This window comes from Callithrix jacchus, chromosome 21, assembly GCF_049354715.1.
Source record: "Callithrix jacchus isolate 240 chromosome 21, calJac240_pri, whole genome shotgun sequence".
In the NCBI taxonomy this organism is placed as follows: Eukaryota; Metazoa; Chordata; class Mammalia; order Primates; family Cebidae; genus Callithrix; species Callithrix jacchus.
In genome coordinates, this window is record NC_133522.1 from 45,308,940 (window position 1) to 45,327,345 (window position 18,406).

The 18,406-nt window shown below is 42.5% G+C and overlaps 1 protein-coding gene across 13 annotated transcripts in view; it reads right to left on the reverse strand.

Moving 5' to 3' along the window:
• The window catches only part of LCA5L (lebercilin LCA5 like), a 45,267-nt gene that overhangs the window by 5,325 nt on the left and 21,536 nt on the right, over nt 1-18,406 (reverse strand). For 11 of the 13 annotated variants that reach the window (XR_013530548.1, XR_013530547.1, XM_054249148.2 and 8 more), the window contains 3 exons: nt 13,467-13,981; nt 11,230-11,367; nt 1,383-1,467 (listed from right to left, as the gene is read on the reverse strand). Coding sequence is in view for 11 of the 13 variants with exons in the window: in XM_078358415.1 (XP_078214541.1) it covers nt 1,383-1,467; nt 11,230-11,367; nt 13,467-13,981 (738 nt within the window). In the remaining 2 variants the exon portion in view is untranslated. Of the gene's footprint in view, nt 1-1,382; nt 1,468-11,229; nt 11,368-12,079; nt 13,982-18,406 lie in introns of those variants that run through there. The other 2 variants (XM_078358419.1, XM_054249150.2) reach the window with 1 other exon arrangement.

The window sequence follows — 18,406 nt, forward strand, 5'->3', positions numbered from 1 at the left end:
GTGATTGGGGTGGTGGCTCCACGGGCACAAGCATCTGTCGAAACCCACTGAGCTGCATGTACACTTTATTGCACTCCAGTCTGGGTAACAACAGCGAAACTCCATCTCAAAAAAAAAAAAAGGATGCATTTTACTGAGGTGAATATACCCCAATAAAGTTCATTTTAAAAAGCCATATACTGGCTAACAAAGTTCAATGTTCGGCAGACATTTTGCTTAGAGTTGACGTACCCTCTTGCTCCACCTGAAGAAAGGACATAAGGGCTGTCTGGAGATGAGAGAACAGGAAAGCGTTTCTATTCTTTTATCTTTCAGGGTTAACTCACTTTATTTTTCTTGTATAAAAACCCTACAGTGTAGCCGCAGCTGGAGCCTGGGTCCTCGGCACGTAGACTCTGGTGCACACTGATGAGGTGGTCACTGAATTCCTGATAGGGAAACTTGGTAAATACAGTCTCCTTCCAGAGGTTGGGGGTCAGGCAGCTGTAGGTCTTAGAGATGGCATTAAGGGTGGCCTTGGCGAAGTTGCCCAGGATGGCAGTGCAGCCCCCCTTGGCTGAGGTGTAGCAGTCATCGATACCAGCCATCATGAGCAGCTTCTTGGGCAGAGGCACGGAGATGATGCCAGTGTCTCTGGGTATGGGGATGAGGTGCATCAGCACAGATCTGCAAGGGACGGTGTGGGGCTTGCAGATCTCGTTCCCCCCGTAGCCTCTGCACACGCGAACAATGGAGAGCTTGGCCAGGATGATGGCCCGCGGATGGCAGTGACCACCTCCTTGAAGCACTTAACACCCAGACAGACATGGCCATTGTGTAGTCCCCAGTGGCAACAGACGCCTTGAACCTGGTGCGCTGGCCGACTCGGGTCTGCTTCTGCACAAGCAAAATCTTCAAAACCTCGTCCTTGAGAGAGGCTCCCAGAACAAAGTGATCAGATTCCTTGATGAGCAGGGAGAAGAGAGAAATCTCTGGCAGCAACTTGATCTTCATGTCCTTGACCAGGCGGCCCAGCCTGGTGACGGGTGTTCACTCATCCTCGGCCTTGCCTCCGTGAGCTCTGTTACCCTGGCCCAGATGCCACTGCCGAACGCTCCATGGAAGCCACTGCGGTTCCCCATTCCAGGGCCCCCAGCCCACATCCCCTCCCCGCACCTCCTGCCCCCGCACTCGCGTCATCTGCCATCAGGTGTTTTCTTGGAGAAGCAGCAGAATTTCTTTTCTTTTCCAGCAATCTCACCATATCAGTTTCATTATTCTTCTAGAATCACAAAATGTATTTTAATGCCTACTGAAGTGATTTTTAAAAATTATTTTGTTATATAAATTAGGAAAATCTGACTACTTAAAAACAGATTTGAGCAAAAGTAATGAAAACATACCTTTTGGATAGTCCTCGGTGTCATGTAAATTTTTAAGTATTCGATGACTATAGATGTTTTTAATTTGAAGTTCACGATCCTTTTCCTAAAGAGAACCACAATACCAATTTTTTGTTTGCTTTTGTCAACTTAGATTTCTTTTAAAAGCAATTTAAATGAGCTCAGTATCCTTTGAATAATATATATAGATTCTAGAAGAAACAGAAATAGGCCATATCATCATATACCATTCCTGACATCAAAAAGTACTAGCTTTTTTTTTTTTTTTTTTTGAGGCGGGTTTCACTCTTGTTACCCAGGCTGGAGTGCAATGGCGCGATCTCGGCTCACCGCAGCTACTTGGGAGGCTGAGGTAGGAGAATTGCTTGAACCCAGGGGCAGAGGTTGCGGTGAGCTGAGATCACACCACTTTACTCCCCTGGGTGTAAGAGCAAAAGTCTGTCTTGAAGAAAAGAAAAAAAAATTAAAATTTAGGTTGTCAGCCACACTGTTTATATTTCCAGTAAGCGGTCACCAGCTGCATGTGACTAGTGACTGCAGTGCTGGACAGCACAGGTGAACATTTCTGCCATCTAATAGAAAGTTTTATGAGACAGGGCTACATCCAGACAAGGGCAGCGGGGGGAAGGCCTAGAACAAGGGTATCATTGTTCAGTTTTAAATTTCAATATTGACTTTCTTGAGTCTTGGCAAAATGGACGTTTTGAAACTTTAACTTAAGGAACAAAAAATGGTTTTTATTAAATACCAAATGCTCCTTCTTGTATGTATACCAGGAGGAAAGAAAGGCTTTGGACTCGAGGCCACTGAATTGTAGTAACAACTATAGTTAAGAGAGGTGGGTATATATGAAGTAAGGAGGAAGGAACCCAGGGATGTCAGAGTGTGACAGACGTGCATGTGTACACACACACACGTAGACAGAGCGAGCGAGAGAGAGACAGAGAGAAAGTGAGTCTGGTCTCCTTGTGCTTCTTAGGGTCAAATCTATGGGCCAAGGGATATTCAGAGGGTGAGAAACATCTCTGAGGTTTGGGAAAGTCTCAAAGCCAAAGGCCTTGGTGTGGTTCAAGAAAATTGCAAGCCCCTTAAAAGGCACCTCCTCCAACCCAACCGCTTCCACTCATCATGGAGCTAAAGTAACATGGTTCTGCCCAAGCGGTAGGTTAGAAAGGGTTAAATACCCTGTGGAGGTCAGAGATGGATTGTGCTTCCCTTACCCTTGCAACCAGTGGGGCCTGTGGTGGGAGCTGCACCTGCTCTGGAGTCCTTACGGGTCCACGTGCTCCCACAGGACAGACTTTGTGACAGAGAATCTAGCCAGGGATCTCAGAGCATTTACATCAACAGCAAGAGAAGACCACCAGGAGTTGTCCGACCAGACTGAGAAGAGGCCGTGAGTTTCAGCAGCCACATTCAGTGCACATCAGACAGGGTCCTGGGAATTTAAGGCCAGTCACTTGTCAAGAGAACCAGTCTAGAGAGGGGTCAGAGGGCAGAACACAGACCAGAGGCCTCTTTTTCCCTACGCCAAGAATACACACGTGTTTTCTCTCTTGCCCAGGATGCCATCTCCCACTGAGACAGAAAATAGGGATGAGGAAAAAGTCTGCAAGTATAAGAGACAACTTAGCATAGTCATGTTTTCAGTTAGAGACTGAGACGAGCTTTTATCCATTTCTCCTTGTCCACTGCCGTCCTCATTCCTAATTTCCTAATGGGGCTAATGAGGAAGCATGGCTCAGTTATAGAAGATAAATAACATTACATATTTTTGTACCTGAATTGTACAGTGTAGGTTTTCTACTCATTTGAACCATAAAGTTAGTTTTTTATCAGAGGAACACAAATGGATAAAACATGAGAATATTAATCTTCTCTAGAATTTAAGTTTCTAGAGGCAAAAATGTTAATGGTTCATCTCTCTCTTCTTTTATTGTGGTAACACTTATTCAAAAGAACCATAAATGCTGGCAGTTTACCACCATGAAGAGTTGATCAAGCATATTCTGGATAATAAGTTTAAGATGAAGGATATTGTGTCAAACATTTTAGGATGATTTTTCATCCACACTGGTTAAGAAACATTTTCATATTTACAGGGACAGATTTTGACTGCCTGAAAACGGAATTCTTTTGATTTGGTTTGAACAGCTGGGGGTCGGAAACAGAGAGCAGGAAGGAGGCAAAGCCAGAACAGAACAAGAGGCCGCCACATGGGCGGTGGGGGTCAAAAGGAAGCAGCGTGGAGGACTGTCCTCCTCGAGGCTTGGAGCAGAGCTTCAGGTTGGGCCCCACGACAGAGCTGGGCCAGAAGTCTAACACAGCAGGTCTGGAACACGACCCGGGATACCTGTGTGGTTGAGTTCGATCAGTCAAGGGAAACGAGAAGATCATCTGTGGCTGGGAATGTTCATGGAATGCTCAGACTACTCGAGAGTGCAAAGGGTATCAAGTCAGAGTTAAAAGGGAAGTTGGCTCACGGTGTGGAATCATATTAAGGTCAGCATTGATGGCGTCCAAAAACGAGATAGAACATAATGTCTTACGCAGGAGCGCGACTGTAGCCTGGGTAGAAGATGGGATGCAGTACCGCAGGTGGGAGCTGTGGAAGGCCGACATCCCTCTTCCTACTTCCACTCATACTCCAGAAGTGGGTCTAGACCTTGGGATGACTTGAAAATGAGTTTCAAGGTACAGAAACAGAACTTTCGACTCTTGGGACCAGATTCTCCCAAGCTCAAATGATGACTTAATGTGGCTGGCTGTATTTTTCCAAAATTGCCACAAGATTTCGGTCCCATATGCTCTTCAAGAACCTTGTGACACCCCCCCATCCCCCAAGAGGTGGTGTTAACTGCTTGAACCGCCTAGCGCAGCCCTGACAAATGCAGCGAGGCAGAAGTGACGCTGTGTGACTGTCAAGGCTTGGTCACAAAAGGCAATATTTCATCTGCCTGGTTCTCTCCTTTCTCTCTCTGTTACCAACTGCAGACATATGAGTGAGACTTCAGATCATTCTAGCCTCCAGCCTTTGAACCACTCTAGCTGATACCAAGATGAGAAGAGATGAGCTATCCCTATTCAAGCCCTGCCCAAATTGGAGATTTGTGAACAAAATTAATGTTGCTGGCCGGGCATGGTGGCTCATGTCTGTAATCCCACTGCTTTGGAAGGCCAAGGTGGGCAGATCACTTGAGCCCAGGGATTTGAGACCAGACTGGCCAACAAGGCGAAACACTGTCTCTACTAAAAATACAAAAATTAGCTGGGCGTGGTGGTGCACACCTCAATCCCAGCTACTGGGGAGGCTGAGGCACGAGAATCACTTGAACCCGGGAAGGCGGAGGTTGCAGTGAGCTGTGATCATGCCACCGATCAGAGACAGAGGGAGACTCTGTCTCAAAAATAAATAAATAAATAAAAGACTAAAGGCAAAAAATAGAAACAAGAGAAATATTAATATTGCCATTCTGAAGTCAGTTGAATGGTGCTGCATGCAGCACAGTAACTGAGCGGTCAGGATTGAAAACATCCTGGAAGCTTCTATTCCTTCTCCCCTTGGATGAGTGCTAGGAGTGACCCTGGAGGTGAGGCGTAAGGGGCCATCTCCTTTTTCCAGATGAAACAGGCCTGGTGGGAGGTGGTAGTGGGAGGGTATCCTGGGTGCAGGGAGGAACTACAGGAGATAGGCCATGGGTGAATGACTGAGTTACAGGAAACCAGACTACAGAGTCGGTGGCTCCGCTTCTGCTTTCTTTCGTGCTGCTTGATTTCTTTACAGCTCTGGCTGCCCGAGCCTCTGTGGGAAGGAAGAGCTGGCGGAGCTGTTCCATGTGCCTGCCGTTTTGTGTGGAAATGCGTGTCTTTGGTAGGTTTCTTCGCTGAATGGGAAGGCAGGCTGGCTCTGTGTCAGTGGCACTTGCTGACTGGAAGGCTTCACTTTGAGGTGGTCTTTTGATTGAATACTTCCCAAATTCCAGAATTTATTCTTTAAAAGGTTTTTCCCTGGGATACCAGCCCCAGTAGCCCGTTTCTTCTCAAGCAACATATTCACTTTCCAGGGGAGGAAACAAGACTTTCTCCCCTGGTGGCAAACTCGGGGCTCCCTGATGCTGTGCAGGCTGCTGAGGAGGAGGTGGGGGACAGCTGAGACTGCTGTTAATCCGTCCTCTCACTCCTGGTCCCCATGCCTGCCTAGGACCAGACAAACGCCTCTCCAAGCATCTCCTGCTGTGGCTCCAGCTCCAAGTCATTCCCTTAAATGCTTCCACCCATTTTCTGCAGTCAGTACATGTGCCCACATCGCCACTGTTTGCTGAAGACCAGTTTTCTTTGCCATTGCGTGCCTGTCTTCTTTTGTAGTCCTCCACTGGTATTTCCGTGAGGGTTTTTGGAAGGAGCGACGTTGAACACAGTCTATAATCACCAACAATTGAAGGCCAGAGGGAACGGTGTCTTTCTCAGCCTGGCAGAACCCATTTACCTGCTTGTGAGTGTGGCTTAGGTACCTACCCTTTGTGACTGCAGTAAATCTCCTGATGCTCGAGTGCCATGCCAGAAATTCTCATTTCATTACGATGTGTGTGGCCTGGGCAATGGCTTTTTAAAAGCCCCCTCCCCGGGTGATTAATGTACTGCCACGTTTCAGGCCCACCCAAGGCTCTTTTTTTTTTTTTTTTTTTTTTAAAGAGACAGGGTCTTGCTGGTCACCCAGGGTGGAGTGCTGCAGTGGCTCTATCCTGCTTATTGTAAACTTGAGCTCCTGGGTGCAAGCAATCCTCGTGCCTCAGCCTCCCAAAGTGCTGGCATTACAAATGTGAGCTGCTCTACCTGACCTCCTTTTGTTCACCTCTGTTGATTCTGAGGTTTCTCTCCACAAATAAAATTCTAGGGTTTCGCCCCAGAATTTTATTTGTGGATATTTTAGTTGGTGATTGTCTATGTTTGATTGCAATCTAAAAAAAAAAGAAAAACTGCTTTTTATCTTCTAGAAATTCTTTGTTAGATCTGGTACAGTTTTGGTATCCTGAGATTATGAATTATTTTATTTATTTTTAGAGACAGAGTCTCACTCTGTTGCCCTGGGTGGAGTGCAGTGGCACTGTCATAGCTTACTAAGGATTCCAACTCCTGGGCTCAAGAGATCCTCCTGCCTCAGCCTCCTTAGGAGCTGGGATTACAGGCATGTGCCACCATGCCCAGGTAATTTTTAAATTTCTTGCAGAGACAGGCTTTGTTCTGTTGCCTTGGCTGGTCTTGACCTCTTGAGCTCAAAAGATCCTTCTGCCTCAACTTCCCAAAAAATTGGGATTACAGGTGTAAGCCACCATGCATAGTTTGGAGGGTTATTTTAAAAATACATTTTTCTAGCCAGGCATGATGGCTCATGCCCGTAATCCCAGCACTTTGGGAGGCTGAGGCGGGTGGATCACCTGAGGTCAGGAGTTCAAGACCAGCCTGACCATGATGGAGAAATCCCATCTCTACTAAAAATTCAAAAAATTAGCCGGGCATGATGGCACATGCCTGTAATTCTAGCTACTTGGGAGGCTGAGGCAGGAGAATCACTTGAACCTGGGAGGCAGAGGTTGCAGTGAGCTGAGATCATGACATTGCACTCCAGCCTAGGCAACAAGAGCGAAACTCCGTCTCAAAAAAAAAAAAAAAATACATTTTCTGTCATTTCCATGGAGCTTTGGCAGGGAGGGAGAAAAGCATGTGTTCAGGCCACCTTTTTGATTTAGACTTTTCTAATGCATAAAATATGTAATTGCAGAAAAATTTTAAAATTGCATTTAAAAATGCATAAAATATGTAATTTCAAAAACATTTTTCCCTTTGAAACTTTATTATACAAATTAAAATATAAAAATAAAAGTAGAACAGTACAATAAACCTCCATGAGCCGGCTTCACTAGTGAGCAACTCATGACCTGTTTCCCACTCTCTCTCTGACCGCATTCCCCAGCCCTGGCTTATCCGAAGCAAATCTAGATCTCTAATAACTTACCTTAGTATCCACAAGAAACAACGGCATCCCTTTTAAAACCTAACTGCAGTATTTTGATTCCACATTCCGGCCATCACACCTGGCCAGAAAAATGTATTTTTAAAATAACAGTCCAATCAATAGTATTTCCTTCACATCATCAAATATCCAGTTTAACGTTTCCCCATTGTCCTATAATTTTTAAAAGGTTTGAATTAGAATGTAAACAAGATTGAAGACACTGTGACTGATTAATATATCTTACTGTCTTTTATTTATAGAGTCTCACTCTTGCCTCTTAGTTTTTCTGCTTTGCTACTTAATCGTGGCAATGGGGGGGTCTGTAATGCAGTTTCCACAGTCTCTCGCTGCTGACTCATCCCCCCCTGAGCATGTGCCTCTCCCCTCTGCTTTTCAATTGGTAGGGAGAGCCCAGTGTGTAACTAGGATTAGGTTCGGTTCTTTGGCATGAGTAGATGGTGGTATATACCTCTGTCAGGAAGTGCATATCTCTCTTGTGATCCTACGAGCCACTGATGATCATTGATTAGAGCCACTAATCCATTAGGAGTTTCCACAGTAGTGATATTTTAACCCTGTCATTCCTTCTTCACTATTGAATGGAATAATTTTATAAGGAGGATCTTACCCCCTCACAAACGATTTGGTGACTCTGAGGAGTCGTTCGAACAGCAAAGGTAAAATGATTCTTCTTGTCCTCTACTGGCCAGTTTTCAAGCCAGCGTGCTGTTCCATAGTATCCTCCACAAGGACTCATCACTGAGGCGTTTTGTTTTTTAAGTATCATTATGAACTTTGGATTCCTTTGATAAGTTTTAACCTGTGCAGTTATGTTTATTGATTCTCAAATATCCCCATCTTTGGCCAGTAAGAACCTATTCTAGATGGGCCTGAGTCCTTTTGTTATTACCCTCATGGTCCTTCATAGTTTCTTTGCTTTTGTATGACAGTACGTTCCAGGCTCATCTAGTATATTTCATGCACCAGACCTGGAATTTTTTTAGGGAGACTTGTTTGGTTTTAGTGAAATATGGAACTTAAAGACCATAATCTGGGTGCTGGGGGTATTCACTGCTACTGGTTAATCTGAGAATATTTCACAGTTTCACTTCAGATCAAAATCAGGACTATAGGATTTTTATTTGACTCTATCTTACTTCTGTATTTTCTTTTGCACCTCCCCTAAATCCCAGTTCTCAATGACACCACCATAATCAGGAGCTTTATCCCAAAAGATATACACAGCGTTCTCAAAATAACAGTATCAACATAATTGCCAACAATATCATTACTCAACAGTGTAAGATTTTTTGTGGTTATTTGTGTCCTTACAGAGTATCTCTAACCATATGCAAATGACATGTGTTTTAAGTCACTTGGAATGGCTTCCTTCTGTGGCTTTGTGCCACCAATAGGATACAGTTGGCTTTCCCTGTCCACAGATTCCGCATTCTGCGGTTACAAAGAGCTAACTGTATATGTGTTTGGGTTCATTTGCATTTTACTTTGGATATTTAGGGATAGCTGTCTAATCTTTTTTTTTTTTTTGAGATGGAGTCTTGCTCTGTTGCCCAGGCTGGAGTGCAATGTTGCGATCTTGGCTCACTGCAACCTCCACCTCCTGGGTTCAAGTGATTCTCCTGGCCCAGCCTCCTGAGTAGCTGGGATTACAGGCACCCGCCATCACAGCTGGCTAATTTTTTAACTTTTGTGGAGACGGGGTTTCCCATGTTGGCCAGGCTGGTCTTGAACTCCTGACCTCAGGTGATCTGCCTCCCAAAGCGCTGGGATTACAGGCATGAGCCCCATGCCTGGCTGCTTTTTAATTTTTAAAAAAAATTTATTTCTGCTTCATACTTATAGAAATATTTACCTGGTTCCAAAGAGACATTCATGAAGTCCAGGTTCTAGAGCTATCCCTTCCACCCCATTCGCTCTCTCTTTTTCTGCTGTTATCCTAGTATTGGTATTTTTTTAAAATGTAGGCAAATATGTGGGTATATTTCTGTTGCTTCCTTTATCTTTTTTTTTCTTTTTTTGAGACGGAGTTTCGCTCTTGTTATCCAGGCTAGAGTGCAATGGCACGATCTCGGCTCACTGCAACCTCTGCCTCCTGGGTTCAAGCAATTCTCCTGCTTCAGCCTCCTGAGTAGCTGGGATTACAGGTGCTCGCCACCATGCCCAGCTAATATTTGTATTTTTAGTACATAGTTTCACCATGTTGACCAGGATGGTCTCGATCTCTTGACCTTGTGATCCACCCCCCTCAGCCTCCCAAAGTGCTGGGATTACAGACATGATTCCTTTATCTTAAATAGGATCGTATTAGTCTGTTTTCAGCCTGCTGATAAAGACATAACTGAGACTGGGTAATTTAGAAAGGACAGATTTGATGGACTCACAGTTTCACACGGCTGGGAAGCTTCACAATCATGGCAGAAGGGGAAGGAGGAGCAAAGGGTCTTCTTACATGGTGGTGGGCAACAGAGAACTTGTACAGGGGAACCGCCCTTCATAAAACCATAAGATCTCAAGATCATGAGATTATTCACTATCATGAGAATAGCATGCAAAAGACCCATCTGTATGATCCAATTAACTCCCACCAGGTCCCTCCCACAACATGTGGAAACTTGTGGGAGCCACAATTCAAGATGAGACATGGGTGGGACACAGCCACACCGTGTCAAGGATGTTACACAGTTTTGTCTGCCTTCCTTTCCTCACTTACCAATGTATCCTAGAGATCATTCCACAGTTATACATCAAGATTCCTCATTCCTGTTTACAGATACATAGATATCCATTGTGTGGAGGCATATTTAATTAAAAAAAAAATTGGATCTTATTGTATATAGAATTTTGTATCTTTTCATTAAGCATTTCCCTGTTAAAAATGGTTATATTTATTTTTAATTTTTTTGAGATGGAGTCTCATGAACAGAGGATCTGCAGTTATTAGAATGAGTTAACAGCTTGGTGAATGTGTACTGTGATTAGAAAAATATAAATTATATTCATTAACAAGACTTCTTGTTACCATTCGTACTTCATCATGTTAAGTAATATTGCATTTGTTAACATTTTAATATAACTCAAAATTAATGTTTAAAAACTAACTTATCACATAATATTTAAGGTAAATTTTAATGGCCCATAAATTTATCTTAGTTTTACTTGCAAATATGTTTGAAAAACTGTCTTTTAAAAGTATGTATACTGCTTAAAAATAAGAATTAAAAAAATACTTGGTCAGATTCTTTGCTATCTTTCTGCATTCAAGATTGGTAAAATGTCCCCCCCCCCCCCCGCAAAAAAAAAAGGTATTCATGAAGTTACATAGTTTAGGGGCCGGGTAAGGTAGCTCATACCTATAATCCCAGAACTTTGGGAGGCCAAGGCAGGTGGATCACTTGAGTCCAGGAGTTCAAGAACAGCCTGGCCAACATGTTGAAAGCACATCTCTACTAAAAAGTAACAAAAATTAGCTGAGCATGGTGACGCAAGCCTGTAGTCCCAGCTACTCAGGACGCTGAGATACGAGAATCACTTGAACCTGGGAGGTGGAGGTTGTGGTGAGCCAAGATTGTGCCACTGCACTCCAGCCTGGGTGACAGAGAAAGACTCTGTCTCAAAAAAAAAAAAATAAATAAATAAAAAATAAATAAATAAACAGAGCTGTGGATGGGGGCCCAGACCCCCTGCAAAGGGGGGAGGAGTCTTTTTACATATACATGTAAAATTTAAAAAATCACTTAAAGATTTAATAGGCATATAGCTCATATATTTCAGGAATGTGAATTTCATTCTTACATTTTGTTTTAGAAGAAATACCTTAAGTTTTTGCTGAAGGTGTTTTACTTCCACCTGCAGAGCCTTGGTAGCTGTTTGAGCCGCCAAAGTCTTCCGATTCTCGATAGCTAGCTGCCGACTAAAGGCTCTGCTGTTCAGCCTCAGTTGTTTCTCCAAGCTCTAAAAACAGTATATATTTTAACTATTCTGCAACCAAGTTAGTATTGCCGAAAACTTCAACTATAATGAAACTAACTACATTTATGAAAAGTGCACATCTTCAATACAATTTTAGTGGAAGACTTATATAGGGAACATATATTAGAATGAAGTGTAACTGAAAGAAAGCCCCCAATCCCAGATCCCAGCTCTGGAGAACAAATATCGTATGTTTTGAGCCTGTTTTTTACATGCTCTAAAATTTGATTTAAAACGTCTTTAGTTTCTGAGTTGGAGTCTCACTCTGTTGCCCAGGCTGGAATGCAGTGGTGTGATCTCGGCTCACTGCAACCTCCACCTTCTGGATTCCAGTGATTCTCCCACCTCGGCCTACAGAGTAGCTGGGATTACTGGTGCATACCACCATGCCTGCCTAATTTTTGTATTTTTAGTAGAGACAAGGTTTTGCCGTGTTTGGCCAGGCTGGTCTTGAACTCTGGCCTCAAATGATCTGCCTGCCTTGGCCTCCCAAAGTGCTGGGATGACAGGCATGACCCACTATGCCTGGCTTCATTTAAAGATTGTGACCAGACCCTAAAATCAGTAGACACTGTTAATGGTCATTCCCAGATGACAGAGACTGAACATGGACTCAAACCACCACATCCATCCATACTGATGGACTATAAGACAATGAAATGACTGATTAACTCAATAATCACACATATTCATCTGCTCTCTGGAATGAGGAATATTTTATTGGAGGACTGTTTGATCTGGACTTGACAAATGGCTTACCAAAAGGACTATTTGTCTTTGTTTTAACATAAAAGTAGGACCTCCTCCATTATAACATCAGTACTTTTCCCAAACAGGAAAGGTAAAAGATATGGAAAGCTAAAAGGATGAAAGAATCACTAAAAATACTACTCCCTAAAACATTAACTTTAAAAAAATAACATGTTTTGGTCCACATGTTTTCCTCCACTAAATGCCTACAACCAAACAGAGATTTCTCATACTTGGTAAGTGCTTCCTATATTAAAAAAATAGTTATGCAATTTATTTTGGTTTTATATATAGATATGAAAATATGTACGACTTAGATACATATATAAAAATATATTTCCTTTCACACGACAGACATATGCTAAGATAAATACAGTATTACCTTAAAGGCCAAATAATATCACTTTGGTATACAAGAGTGAAAAATGAGGTTGCTCATTATTTTCTGTAGATCACATATCAATTTCATGTGAGAAAAATTTCTTGGAAAATACAGAATTTTAACAACAGAAGAAATAACTGAGATAAAAATGTAGAGGAAATGAACCCGATATTTATTTAAGTCAAGATCATAGAAAATACTAGTGTTTCAACATCAAATATTAAAGATTTAAATCCTAAATTAATTCCATTTATGTTTATGTCTATAGACTCAAACTATCTAACAGGCAGAAGAATTCTTAATATGATATCAATGCCTTTCCCAAGTCATCCCTTATAATGTATTCCCCAGGATTTTGACAACCACGTGCTATTGAGGAAATCCATCCCGTCATCTCTTTAATTATTTTAATTCCTTTTCCTTCCCTAATACCAGGAACATTATCTGGGAAAAACTGCTATTTTAAAAATAACTACAAATGTCTGCGTGGTAATGCCTGGCCAAACTGGTGAAGGACAATCCAAAAGTCACTGAACGGATTCACTGAGTAGCTTTTTAGGGAAATAGCCTTTTAACAAACAGTTTAAGGGCTGATTTGAAAGAGAGGTTTCATGTAACACAATGCAATCTTTTCAGCACAGGAAAAAGTCCCTTAACAGTGTAGCTGTGTTATCTTAGAGATGGTCATTTCCAGATAAACTAGCCTAGCCACAGAATGAACTCTTGTGCACTACACAGGATGAACATTTCTAGTTTGAGCTGCTTCTGTTTTTCCTTCAAACCACTCCCTTCCTCTGCCCTCTATTAGACAATGAAATTATTTAGTGTAGCATGCCAAGCAAAGCATTTAGTAATGGTTTGTTAGAGAGGGGGCACATCTATTATTAATGCACACCCTCTCTCTATAAATTCCGGAATCTTAAAATGTCCGGGCCCCTGAAATACAGACCTGTATTTTTTTGTCATTTGCCTCCATTTTTGTTGTAATAATAGATAATTTGTGAGTAAGTTCGTCCCTTTCTGCAAGGTTTTTGTCTTCGGAAAGTTTCTGCAGTGCCTGCAAGGCATCTTTGGTCTTCAGTAACTGGCTGTCAGTTTCTCTAAGTTTCCTAGATACGGTTTTTTCCTTTTCCTGGGATTTCCTAAGGAGTTGCCTTAAGTGTTTTACTTCGTTCTGATGGTTAGCCATAATTTGCGGTAGATTATTTTGTGAATTCTTATATTTTTCTATAGCTTTCAAATCCCTAAGTTGAAGTTGTTTCAAAAATTGGTTTTCTGTAAGGATGGCTTCCAATTTATGATTCATATCAGCTAATTCATTTTTTAGTCCTTTAATTTTATGAAGCCTTGCTGAGAGTATTCGATGAGCCATAGCATCTCTTCTTTGGGCAATCATATTGATTTGAGATTTAAAAAGCGATGCATTCCAGGTGTGCTTTTTTTCAACTGAGAGTTCCTTCTGGCCTGTGTAAGCAGATAATCCAGTTTACTACTAGTAATATATACAGATATGCCAATATGCACAAATGCATAATCTCCCTCCTCCCCCCATGCACACACACCACACACATACACAGAAGCGTTAAGTGTAACCAGAAGGGGAAAAAACCTAACACTTAATAAATGCCTATGCTTTAGGCCAGGTACTTTATATATAAATATCTCATTTAATACAATTATTTAAGGTCCATTGTAATATATTTTATAGCTGAATAAAATCTCCAGCTATAAAATATATTACAACGGACCTTAAATAATTGTATTAAATGAGATATATGTATAGCCGCAAAGTGACACAGAATGGATTGAAAACCAGGTCTTCTTTGACTCTCAAATCTGTGCTTAGATTTCTATTATAAGAGCTGGACTAAAAACTGTAATAGGCCTGGTGCAGTGGCTCATGTCTGTAATCTCTGCACTTTGGGAGGCTGTGGTGGGAGGACTGCTTGAGGCCAGGAGTTTGAGAACAGCGTGATCAACAGAGTAAGATCTTGTCTCTAAAAAAAATTACTTTTTAATTTTAACTTTTGTTTATTTATTTTTTTTGAGATGGAGTCTCGCTCTGTCGTCCAGGCTGGAGTGCAGTGGTGCAGTCTCAGCTCACTACCACCTCTGCCTCCCAGGTTCAAGTGATTCTCTTGCCTCAGCCTCCCAAGTAGCTGGGATTACAGGCACCTGCCACCACAACCAGTTAATTTTTGTATTTTTAGTAGAGATGAAGTTTCACCATGTTGGCCAGGCTGGTCTCCAACTCCTGATCTCAAGTGATTCACCCTCCTTGGACTCCCAAAGTGCTGGGATGACAGGCATGAGCCGCCGTGCCCGGCCTCTAAAAAAAATTTAAGAAGTAGCCTAGTGTGGTGGCACATGCCAATAGCCCTAGCTCCTGAGGATTCTTGGTGGGAGGGTCACTTGAGCCCAGGAGTTTGAGGCTGCAGTGAGCTGGTACAATCCAGCCTGGGTGAAAAAGTGAGACCCTGTCTCAAAGACAGACAATCCCCATGATAATAGCTGAAATTTACTAAGTGCTTGTTCTATGTCAGGCATTGAACTAAACGCTTTCTGTAGATTATTGGATATAATCCCTTCAACAATATGTTATGGGTAATTACAGTGTAACATGAGATCCCAATGTAAAGATCTCATATACTCAAAATGATCTCCAAAAAGTCATCAAATTGTATAGTCTATTTATCTACAGATACTGATTTTCCATGTCTCAATAAATCCAACATAGTTTTTCCTGTTACTTTGGCTGGGCACCAAATGAAGTAACTGGCATGTGTTCAGGGGTCTATTTTAAACAAAAAGTCTTTAAAAACATCACATTTAGCACCAACCTTACATAATTGAATTTGAGTATGTTAAATACATGTGTAAATGACTGTACTATTACCCCATTGTAATTTTTTTTTTTTTTTAGAGATGGGGTTTCACTATGTTGGCCAGGCTGGTCTTGAACTCCTGACCTCAGGAGATCCACCCACCTCGGCCTCCCAAAGTGCTGGGATTACAGGCATGAGCCACCGCGCCCGGCCTATTATCCCATTTTAAAGATAAACATGATGAAGCTTGGGGATGTCCCTTGTCAGTGGGCACACAGGAAGTGGAGAGACAGAGCCCACTGTCTGTGTGCCTATGCTAGTGCCACACAGGTGTGTGCATTCGTACGATATAGGGGTATACATATGTGTGCACCTGTGTATGTAAATATACATGTGGTGTGCAAATATACATGTTCATATATCTAGATTCTGAGAAGGAGAAATCGAAACTGGATTCTAAACTCTAAAAATGTCTGATCCTCATTCTGGAGAGAGGACATTTAGTGGCCCAATATCATCAGAGTCCTAACCTTAAAATACTGGTCCAAGTGTGGACACATCTGAGATGTGGCTTAATATGTTTGCTCCAGGTGGTGAAAAAGGCAATTCTACCTGTGATAGAAACAATGAACCAAGAGAGCCAAAGTGTGCCTTCTGGAGATGAAAGGATTTGAATCATGACTGTGAAAGAATACATAGATTATACAACACAGTATCAGTATCACATCAGTAACTGGTGGCCCGTCTTTCCAATTATGTCTTCAAGTGTACGTTTTTCCCCACAGTTTAGTCGGGGCTATGGTTGAATATTGAGTATTTTAGAATAGGCTTCCGAGCACACTAAGAAGTGGGAAGCGGAGCAGGCCAGCCTCTAGGACACCTTCTAGAAGGTCTGCGAAGATGTGTCTGTGGGTTTGTTGAGGCTGTACGCTTGAATACTCTGGGCACTGGCTAGGGAAACTTGAGACCCAGGCAATACGGATCAGGCTGGTTTAAAATAGGGGTGGGCGAGGACTGACATGTTCTACACCATGGCCAGCATGACTGAACCTGACTCCCAACTTGTAATGTCTTCCAGATCTTAGGTGCTCTGACCCTGTAGGAGAGAGGGCTTTCACTAAGACAGAAGGACTGGTGATGGGTTCCACGGGCACTGGAGACTTATATGCCCCTCTCATGCCATGCTCAAGTGATGGGAAGGCAGAGGCATGAGAGGGTGCTGAGGGACTAAGCGCCATGGCCACAGGAGCTCTGGCCAAGGCTCTGGGAGTCAAGAAGTGCAGAGGGCATAAATGCTTTGAAAAGGGGAGGGGTTGGCCTTTTACAGATCACATGGGCTTGGACAAGGAGCATGTAAATGGTAAAAATGAAGGACAGAGGCTCCTCCCCAATACTCTTCTTTGTATAAGGCTGTTTCCACATCCCTGCCCCCTCATATTCCCTCCATTCCCCAAATGCATCTGAGATTGAACTTCCTGTCTACCCTAGTGAGTGGGTAGGGAGGATGAGCCAGGTTACATACCCCTCACTTGCATTTGAGGGGTAACAAATTCATACTATATCCATCATGCATACTTGTATAACTATAAAGGCTATGAAAAACTGGGAGAGGGCGTAATCCTTCATGATTTTATATCTCATTATCCTAACCCATACATAATAAGAATTGTGTAATTTCTAATTTCAATCCCATTTCACAAATAATAGGGGCGGATTTAGCTGAATGACTATCCTTAAGATAACTAAGTTTTAAACGGCTGAATTAAAACATTCACGTAAGTTAACTTAATTCACCACAAAGATAAATTTAAGTTCACAGTTGCCGAAACAGCATCTGCACATTACGTAAAATGACGTACGTTCTTCTGGACAGCTCTAAGAATGTTCCCACGCTGACTTCACCCACAAACAGACCTGTCTTCCTTCCTAGCCTGTCTCCCCAGGCCCACCTCCCCTTCACAGCCTTACTTTAGCCGTTCTCTTGTTCTCCTCTGTCCATGCTGTTTCCTCCTCCTCCTTTCCCTCCTGGCCTCATCCTACTTCCCTCTCCTGTCATTGTCCCCTTTGGTCTCAGCGTCTCATTCTATCTCCGTGCTCCTCCACACCTTCACTCCAGCTCTGCTTCTGACATACGGGGTGAGGGGTCTACACTCTATTTCACCCTAAAAGAGATGAAGCCATTTTCTCCAAGAACCAGGGTGAATAAGAGGTTCAAAGGAGGAGCGTCTCCTTTTCCTGTTCTCGGCAGTTTCCATTGTCAGCCTGCTAGAGAAGGTGTCTCTTCACTACCACCTTAGGTTGTCCACCTACAGCTGGACCAAGGACACACGACAAGGTGTTCCAAGCATTTGAATATGGTAAACTAACTTCTTTTTATTTGAATACTAATGTCTTGAATGACCATGACACGTTTTTGGCATTGTATTGACAAAGAAAATACGTAAAGGAAGCAGTTTCCTAACAGGATACATAATTGAAAGAATTCTGAACGGACATTTTCTACAAAAGAAGGCTGATTCTTGAAAAGCAAGTTGTAAAACTATATTACTTGCTATTTACAGTGATGTAAGTAAATCCCCAGTGTTTGACCAAAGCAAAGATTCTATTACACTGAGTCCTCGTTTCACATCACTGATTCTCTCTATGAAATGTCTTTCTGCCATAAAATTTGCTTTCATCAGTTTTCTAAGATGAGAATTGAAAATATCTCTGATGTTACTGTTCTTTGGTGAATTCTGCATCTCCGCTGGTGGCTCCTCATCCAGCGTTACCCGCGTAGGGTAAGAGAGCTGCTTTTCATTGGACATTTGCTTGAGAAGGGGCTGCACTGGCTAAAACATGACGCCTCCTTGCTTTGGGTTAGAATTATATTATACCAGGGGGCAAGAAATTACTTGCTGCTTAAATTACTTTGGCAAACACTGGCAAAACATGAACTGGGAACAAAAGAATAAAGGAAAAAGACAAGGAAATATTTCATTGTTCTGTGACAAAGCTTCAAGTCGTAGTTAGCATTTTACATTTACCACATGCTGGGCCAGGGTTTCCTGGGACATAAAAATCT